General features: G+C 37.3%; 1 protein-coding gene across 1 annotated transcript; it reads left to right on the top strand.

The window, feature by feature from the left end:
* Positions 1–583: 583 nt before the first annotated feature.
* Positions 584–8,716, top strand: LOC129899199 (transcriptional corepressor LEUNIG_HOMOLOG-like). The gene is made up of 19 exons (XM_055974063.1): positions 584–808; positions 1,052–1,085; positions 1,183–1,284; positions 1,567–1,664; positions 1,864–1,973; positions 2,090–2,382; positions 2,495–2,570; positions 2,675–2,786; positions 3,992–4,041; positions 4,132–4,377; positions 5,786–5,878; positions 6,111–6,332; positions 6,527–6,665; positions 6,746–6,852; positions 7,099–7,248; positions 7,447–7,602; positions 7,698–7,817; positions 7,951–8,148; positions 8,299–8,716. The coding sequence occupies exons 3-19, from the start codon at positions 1,253–1,255 to the stop codon at positions 8,440–8,442; spliced, it is 2,346 nt and encodes a 781-aa protein (XP_055830038.1). The 5' UTR covers positions 584–808; positions 1,052–1,085; positions 1,183–1,252; the 3' UTR covers positions 8,443–8,716.
* The last annotated feature ends 352 nt before the right edge of the window (positions 8,717–9,068 follow it).

Raw genomic sequence — 9,068 nt, 5'->3', positions numbered from 1 at the left:
AAATTATTATTGTTATATATAATATATGTTATTTTTAATTCAATAAACCAAATAAATAATAATACTATTAATATTATCATAATACAATATTTATCGCTATTTTTATACACCTCGCCAAAACAGCATCTTATATGGTTGAAGTGACTATAAGAGACTATTTTTGTTATTTTTTCTTCTAAAATTAGCAAATACTAGCCAAGTAGGGATCTCAGCACATATATATATAGGCTTATTATAGCACACAGTTCAGAATTTACTTGCAACTACTTCCCGATATTGACCTTACCTCTTTAATTATAATCTCACTTGCGCTTTCTACGCGCGTTACATTCTATGCACCGCTTTTCTGCTTACGTAAAACTTGTCCCCACTTTACCCCTTTTACTCCAACCGAACCACCGAACCAATCTTCCCGAACCTAATACCCATCCCAGTCAAGCACAAAGAAAAAGCTAAACCGAACCTTAGGCTTGGTACCTTACTTGACAGCCTGTTTTGCTATTTTCGGCTTTCCCCTTCACTTTGATATACTCCATGTTTGTTTCCTTTTTTTTTGTTTTTTTTGTCTTCTCACTTTCATTGAAGCTCTTCTTCTTCTTCTTCGTGATAAGAGAATCTTTTACGAGCTTATGAATGATGATTTTTTAGACAAGAAAGTGTTGAATTGTTTATGATAAGTATCATCTAAGTTTATGTTTTAATCGTTGATTAATGTTCGGATAAAGTGTAATTGATCGGAGGTTACTTCGAAAACCTGATTACTTGACTTCAATTGGAGCTTTTCTACTTGAATTACTGTTTCTTTAAGGTAATTTTTTGGCTGGAGATTTTTATTTTATTTTTATTTTTAATTGTGTTTCAGCTTCCTGAGCTTGTGAGCTGATTTGTTAATTTGTGAATTCGAGTATGTGTTGGTGTTACTGTGTAATTTTGAAGTTGAGAATTACTTGTCGATGAAGATCTTACCTTTTATTTCATCAATTTTGTTTAATTCTCTTGTTTTTACGGTTGATTTTGTTTATTAGGGTTCCTTATTCATTTTTTTTTACAGAGAGCAGCAATGCTGGATTTGATCTTCAGAATTGGTAAAATGTCTACTTGATGAGAATCAGTTCCGTGTTTTTTAACCTGTATTTTTATTGATAAATTTGTTTCAACTGTTTTTGTGTTATTATTGTGTAGCTCTGTGATTGCTGTGAATACCGTAGTTGGCTGCGTGGAATTTCCTGCAGGAAGTGATTGAGTGGAAGTCATGGCGCAGAGTAATTGGGAAGCAGATAAGATGTATGCAACTTCCTCCTGCTAGTCAGCTCATTGTAAATTTTCAGTTTCTTTGTTAAGGATGGAAGAGGAAATAGTTAAAAACGTTCAGCATTCATGTTTCACTACCAAAGAGTAAAAGACTGTATGGTTAAGTACCAAATTAATAAAAATAGTCATAAGAACAAACAAAAATTTCCTAGTCGAGGGGGAAAAGTAAAATTCCTTCTTGATAAAGAGTACTAGTTCTTTACAGTTATGATGTTATTGATTTTCATCCTCTCTTGATTTTTGTTGTCTTGCTAGGCTTGATGTTTACATTCATGACTATTTGTTGAAAAGAAAGCTGCATAATTCTGCAAAAGCTTTCATGACAGAAGGGAAGGTTGCTACAGATCCCGTAGGTAATGATGTTAACACATTCTCTAAGTGTTGAGTTCTTTCAATTCTAATTGTTTCTATGTATATCATCTTATCTCTAGCTGTTTTGCTAGTCAATCTTCAGGGTAGTTCATGCTTGTTCTCCTTTTTCATAACTTATACACACAGCTTGATTTTTTTGCTCCATTTGAGGTGTTCATAATTTGATTTGTCCTTTTATAGCCATTGATGCACCTGGAGGGTTTCTTTTTGAATGGTGGTCCGTGTTTTGGGACATTTTCATTGCACGGACAAATGAAAAACATTCTGAAGCTGCAGCAGCGTACATAGAGGTTTGTTGAACTTACGCGATGTGCCATTCCTTGCCATAAATAACATAGAAGAAGCTCTGTGGCATTTTACTTATAACCAGGCTGAAGCACGTTCTTTTGTTTGGTTTGAACTCTAGACACAGCAGATGAAAGCAAGGGAGCATCAACAACAGCTACAGATGCAGCAGTTGCAACTCATGCAACAACGAAATGCCCAGTTACAGCGAAGGGATCAAAATCCCTCCCTTGGTGGTCCTATAAGTGCTATAAACTCTGAAGGCATGATGGGGCAACCATCTGCTAGTGTTTTGGCCATGAAAATGTACGAGGAACAAATGAAGCACCCACATTCCTTGGACTCAGAGACATCTTCACCTCTTATCGATCCCAATAGGATGGCGCTTCTCAAGACTGCATCTAATCATCAACGGTATGAGTGCTGCAAGATTTTCTTGCCACGTCTCGTGCTTTTGTAGCCTTTATTGATTTGTTGCATTCTTTGTCTGAACTTCTGTACCTGCATTTGTTCTCTGTTGATTCAGCCAGTTGGTACAAGGTAATTCGGGGAGCATGTCTGCAGCATTGCAGCAAATGCAAGGGCGCCCTCAGATGACAGCGGTAACTAGTTGAACTTTTATCTCAGCATACAATTTATACTTATTGTTGAGTTTAATATTTCTTCTTGGACCAAGCTCAGCCCAATATCCTTTGAAAATATGTAGGATATTAAAACGGAAGTGAACTTGAGTGGTACTCAGAAATCTTTGCCCATGGATCCTTCATCAATTTATGGGCAAGCTATTCTACAGTCAAAATCAGGACTTGGTGGTGCAGGTACTTTCGCCTTGGTTGCTTAGCACCCTTTGTCCACCTACTCAACTAATGATCTCTAGTCGAGAACATTTATTTTTACATGTAATCACATAGAATGAGGTTGGAATATTATCTTATTTTATCCTTGAAAGGAAGGATGGAGTTCTCTTAATGAACTCTTTCAATTCGTATCTCTGCAGCGCAAACATCCTTATGAAGTGTGTATTTTTCCTTATATTTTCCCATATCCATGTATGGCATTCATTTGCCATAATCTTAACTCTTTCAATTCTTCCATTTGTTGGCCACCAGACAAGTGGATATTCCTCTCGTCTACTTCCATGAAGGACATTGCTCTTTCTCTTTCCTGTTCTGCAAGTTCTAGTAGATTAAAACTTCCAATTTTAGAGGATTGGCTCAGGACTTCAAAAATGATTATTTCCATCTTCAATCTGTTCTAAGTTCAATCATATTATAAATAACATAACTAATGCAATACATGGCACCTACATTTTTGCCTTATTGCTTCCCATTTTGGCATAGCTGATTGTCCATGGTTTCCATGTTAGTGTTATGTAGATTTCTGGAGTCAGTTCCTGATCGTGCTCCTTCAACTGGCATCATGCATATTTTCATACTAACATTTCTTGTCTATTCTCGTTTGTTACTTTTGATTCTTTAGTATTTAGTGGACATATATCTAGTAATTACTGTTGGAATGTTTTAGAGGTCTGCTGTTATGTTTGTTAATCTTTTGACTTCCGTGGATGGCATTGTCAAATGCACTTGGACATGGATATGTGATTTATTTAGTACCTTTTTAATGTCACCTTTGGGTAAATTGTCTGGCATCTCAAGCATCTGTTTTTTTGCAACAAGTTTAGGTGGATTTTTATTTTTTGAGAATTGAGTTAGATAGATTTTTGAGTGATGTTCTTTATGGGCATCAGTAATAAGTCCTTTTCTTAGATTTTTGAGTGATGTTCTTTATGGGCATCAGTAAGAAGTCCTTTTCTCTGCTTTTTATCTTTTCATTGGTCTGTTTAGTGGATTTCAATTTGAGGAGTTCCATGTTTCTCTTTTTCCATTACTTTTGGTTCTTTTTTACTTTTGGGGGAGGGGGGTATTGGTGTGGTGTGGTGTGGTAATTCTATCTCAATTTTGTTGATGATTATATTGGCGGCCACTTGGGTAACTTGTCCTTTCATTTTCTCCTGGTTCTTTAGGCTTGAATCAAGGTGTTACTGGTTTACCATTGAAGGGCTGGCCGTTAACCGTAAGTTACTAATTGCTTTCATTCATCTTGTAAGTTGAATTTGTACAATTTTGATATTAATGTGGCTGCCTTGCTCATTGATATTGACAGGGAATTGACCATTTGAGGCCAAGTATTGGTTTGCAAGTACAGAAGCCCAATATACAGAACCAAAATCAATATCTTTTGGCATCACAACAACAGCAGGCTCTTGCACAGGCTCAAGCACAAGGTAACCTGAATTCCCCTTACTATGGATATGGTGGATTACCAAGAGGTAACTTCAATGCAAAAGACGGTCAGCCACCGAGAAATGATGGATCCATATGCTCTCCAGTACAATCAAATTCACCAAAGGTTAGGTCTACTTTCCTAGAATGAAGAACAGTGCCTGCATTGTCTAGTTATGTTATGTATTGTTCATTATGCAATCTTAAAGACTATTTGTCTCAGCCAGAGCGTAGAGATTGTTTTCCTCTTAGATCCAAATTTTAATGCGTTGTTTAGTGAAAAGATCTTTTTCAACAGGGTTTTCCTCAAGATGCTTGTAGTTTTTTTCTTTTTAGAGCAGAAAAGAGGAGAAATAATGCAATTGAAGCTTGTCATTGAAGGTAATGCATGCAAATATTGAGGTCGCTGAAGCCAATCAATTCAAATAACGAGGAAATAGAGTAACATAAGCTGAATCATGTTGGGAAGTTTCCTAATCTGGACTAAAAATTTTAAGAGAGAGAGAGCTTCTAAAGCTTCCTTTTCTTCTTTTCCCGTCTGGAAGGTAGATCAGTTTTTAAATAGGCAGAGCAGATTATGGGAGTGCCTGATGATATGTAGTTCTTTATTAATAATAAAGCAGGTAATTGAAAGGAGTGTTTTCCTTGCTATCTCTTTTCTTTGTCGAGGCTTCTCGGTTCGGATGTTTTCACTTAGAGTGAATTTTGAGGAACCACTTATCTGTGAGGAATATTAGGAATGCACTACTGGGAAGCCATATTGTGTTAGTTGGAACTTGTGATTACTTTGCTTCCACAATATAGAGTATGGTGGCTTGACATTAACAGTCCTTACTTTCCTGGTGCGTTGGTATACATTTACTTCAATCTACCTTTGGAGAACAAGCTAGCCCCACCCACCCCACCCATACACAGAAATAAAAAATAATAAAAGAGGAAAAGACAAACTAGCCCCTTAACAAGTCAGTAGCAGTCTGTGCTTCACTGCCTTCGGATTCTTAAACCTTGAACTTGTATATAGTTCACCAAGCCTTCACCTTTGCCGTTTTCGAATAATCCTTTTCCGTGTTATGATGAACAAACATAGCAGACTAGTGGGAGTTTGTGACAAAGGGATTCTACAAATAAATGTTTATTGGCTCTTAGCCACTGAAGTGCCAGGATTATATATCACAAAGCTGATGGCAAGTGAAACTAATTGTCAGAAAACTGAGGCCTAGATGTCAATTAAAATGCAATGAAACCTTAGCTTTTGGCTAGGTATTAGCACTTGCTTTACTAATGAATTGTACATCTTTCAGAATAATTGGCACTATTACAGCTGTCTTGAGCAGTTGATATGCCTTAGCCTTGCAGCTGTCCTTGAGAGCTCTTCATAAATTGTTCCTCACCGGCTTTTTGTGTGTGATGATATGTACTGTTTTTAAACAATGATGTGTCTTTCTGTAGATTCAAAGAGGCTCTTGCAATTTTGTTGCGACGGCTAGAATGTTCTACTCTAAACTGCTGGTGTACTAATTACTTGTCTTTAACAGATGAAAATGGCCCAAATTCCACAATCCTCCTCTCAACAACAGGACCAGTTGCAGCAGCAGCAGCAGCAACAGCAACAGCAGCAATTGCCACAGGTTGGCTTAACCAGATAGAGTCACATCTGATTTTTTTGCTTTGTTGATATCTACCAACAACCATGTCCATAAAAGTACTTCTAACAATATAATGCTTTATCTTGCATGTGGCCTCTCTCTTTTTTCCTTTTCTTGTTTCTAAATTTTTTATTTAGTTTTTAGAAAATTTAAGTTACCTGACTTATCAGAGCCAATGGAAGAGAAGTTTACCTATCTTCCTCCTGTGATTCAGAACGGCAGAAAAAGGAAGCAACATTCATCATCTGGACCTGCCAATAGTACTGGCACCGGAAATACCGTTGGCCCTTCACCAAGCTCACCAGCATCAACTCATACACCTGGTGATGGGATGACTAGTGCCAGTAGTCTGCAGCATGTTGGCAGTGTGTCAAAAAGTATGATGATGTACGGAGGAGATGGAACTGGTGGTATAGCGTCCTCTACAAATCAGCTGGTAAAACTTAATGTTGCACCCACATTTTTTGTATGTTGCACTCTAAACATGTTATATTTGTAAAGAAGTACTTAATTATCGTATATCTTCCAGTATCTTTGATGAATAAGAACTTCAAGTTAATTAGTTTTTTATGAATTTTGAAGTTGCATTTGAAATATTGCATCTCCAATATGCCTTTATCTATCATACAGGATGACTTGGAGACGTTTGGAGACATTGGTTCCCTGGAAGATAACGTGGATTCATTTTTGTCACATGATGGGGGAGATGGAAATATCTATGGAACACTGAAACAAACGATTACTGAACACAAACCTGAGTCTTCCAAAGGTGATAATGCAAGTGTGACTTGTATAAATGCTTTCTTTGTTATTTTTGTTGCAAATTTACTAAGAGGATGAATGTCTCAGGATTCTCCTTTGGTGAAGTTGGTTGTATACGCACAAGGAATAAAGTCACTTGCTGCCATTTCTCATCAGATGGAAAGCTGCTCGCTAGTGCCGGACATGACAAGAAGGTAGAATGCACTTCCATAAAATCTAACATCTTTAGCATATGGAGATAAATTGGATGCCTTTAGTGAAGTTCCTTTTTACTTCATCAACAAATGGATCGAGTGTTTCATTTCATTCCAATGGTGGATGAGCTTTTCAGTGATTAAATATCCTTTATACTTCACTAGTGACTGAACATTTTCTGCTGCACTTTTGTTATCATTAAATCAATTGTCTTTATATGTTCTTTCCTCCTGTGTATTTATTAGGCTGTTCTGTGGAACATGGATACCTTACAAACGGAGACCACCCCAGAAGAACATCAATACTTGATTACAGATGTCCGGTTCAGGCCTAATTCAACTCAGCTTGCAACTGCTTCATTTGACAAGTCTGTGAGACTGTGGGATGCTGCTAATGTAATTGTTTAGACATTTTCTGCTGAATAATTATTTAATCAATTGAAGCAGGCCTTACCTCTAGTCACTTGTGGCATAACACCTACTAGTTCGTGCTTTTAGATTATCCAAGTGTCATGTATTGTTCAACCAAATCAATCTTTATTTTTACCACATATTCACACTCAAATAACCTCTTGCCGAATTTATTTTTTTCAGACTAACTACTGTTTGAATTCATACACCGGGCATCCTTCTCATGTTATGTCGCTGGATTTCCATCCGAAAAAGAATGATCTATTTTGTTTCTGCGATAGCAACAATGAGATTCGGTACTGGAATATTAGTCCATTCTCATGTACTCGAGTGTCAAAGGTTTGCCCTTTAGTATTCATTGTGTTCTTTTATTAATTTGTAGTGGTAATTTTCCTTTGAACTATCTTCAAATTGTCTCCTCTTTCTACTTGTAGCAAGGAGGCAGTGCACAAGTGAGATTCCAGCCCATAACTGGTCAGCTGCTGGCAGCCGCGTCAGATAAGGCGGTATCAATCTTTGATGTCGAAAATGACAGGCAACTGCAGTCTTTCCAGGTTTGTCTTTAACTTCCATTTTGTGGTGGATTACATCAACTGTTTCTTAAAACAATATATGTTTCTGGCACTTTAGTATTTTCTGTATGTTCCAACCATAATTCCTCATTTCCCAAAATAATTGTGTTTACAGGGACACTCTGGAGTGGTGAACTACCTTTGTTGGGATCTCAATGGTGATCTACTGGCATCAGTAAGTGAGGAGTCTGTCAAAGTTTGGTCACTGAACACTGGTGATTGCATCCATGAACTAAGTGCCAATGGAAATCAGTTCCACTCTTGTGTATTTCATCCTAGCTATTCAGCTCTATTGGTGATTGGAGGAATGAGGGTAAATTTTTGTTCTCCTTTGCCAACTCTGTTTCTATCATTCCTGTTAGATGGTATTCAGCAAATTTACCCAAATGCTCACACACTTGCAAATCTTGGGAATCAAAAATCACAAATTTACTGATTCTTGTTTTGTGAATCCATGCTACAGTCTTTGGAGCTGTGGAACATGGTTGAGAATAAAAGCATGACAATTCCAGCACATGAAAACATTATCGCTGCTCTAGCACAGTCACCAGTGACTGGAATGGTTGCTTCTGCAAGTCATGACAGTTCTGTGAAGTTATGGAAATAAATGAGAAGAGGATTCAATGTCGGGATAAGTGCACATTTGCTTCCGCTTCAGGCATTAGGGAAAAGAGTCCTGCGTCTATGTTGTAGTGTATTGTTATCAGAAATATCAATTTTTCTGCTTGTTAGTCACATTAGAGTTTGGTTTGCTTAAAGCAAGTTGAGCATACTGATTGCTGAGCAATGGTTCCGTAGTAGCAGAGGAAGTGTAATAACTTCTGCAACTGTTCTCAGTGATTAACAACTAATAATAACATCATGATATAAGTTTCAGCTTATCTCGGCAATCCATCGCCTTTAAGAATGCTTCCTAGAAGCGAGACTGATTTCGAGCGCTTCCTAATCAAACTAATGAAACCAACACCAGGCTAATCAAGCCACTGTTTTCTGCAACAAGTGCCCTCTAATATGTATTGCCTCTTTAATTCCTTGGCAACTATTCCTAAAGACGGTTTTGCTAGGTTGTTATTCTAAAATTTTGTCATAGTAACAACACAAATAGTCAACATATGACATGGCTCACGCTATAGTGGTGCAACTAATCCTACGGTTGGATAAGGTTACTCACCAATCACGTCGCACCCAGTTTTGAGGTGTAATATTTTTCTACAGAATTGCTCTCATTGTTAT

The sequence above is a fragment of the Solanum dulcamara genome, chromosome 8 (assembly GCF_947179165.1).
Source record: "Solanum dulcamara chromosome 8, daSolDulc1.2, whole genome shotgun sequence".
Lineage (NCBI taxonomy): Eukaryota > Viridiplantae > Streptophyta > Magnoliopsida > Solanales > Solanaceae > Solanum > Solanum dulcamara.
The sequence above is the reverse complement of the archived record's forward strand: the minus strand, read 5'-3'. Positions and strand labels throughout refer to the sequence as shown.

What these genes read in the sequence shown, in the direction of transcription:
- LOC129899199 (XM_055974063.1), top strand. Translation starts at nt 1,253, where the DNA reads ATGGCGCAGAGTAATTGGGAAGCAGATAAGAT. An exon ending in CGTCCTCTACAAATCAGCTG is followed by an intron (nt 6,333 to 6,526) that starts GTAAAACTTAAT and finishes TCTATCATACAG; the next exon opens with GATGACTTGGAGACGTTTGG. An exon ending in TGGTGATTGGAGGAATGAGG is followed by an intron (nt 8,149 to 8,298) that starts GTAAATTTTTGT and finishes TCCATGCTACAG; the next exon opens with TCTTTGGAGCTGTGGAACAT.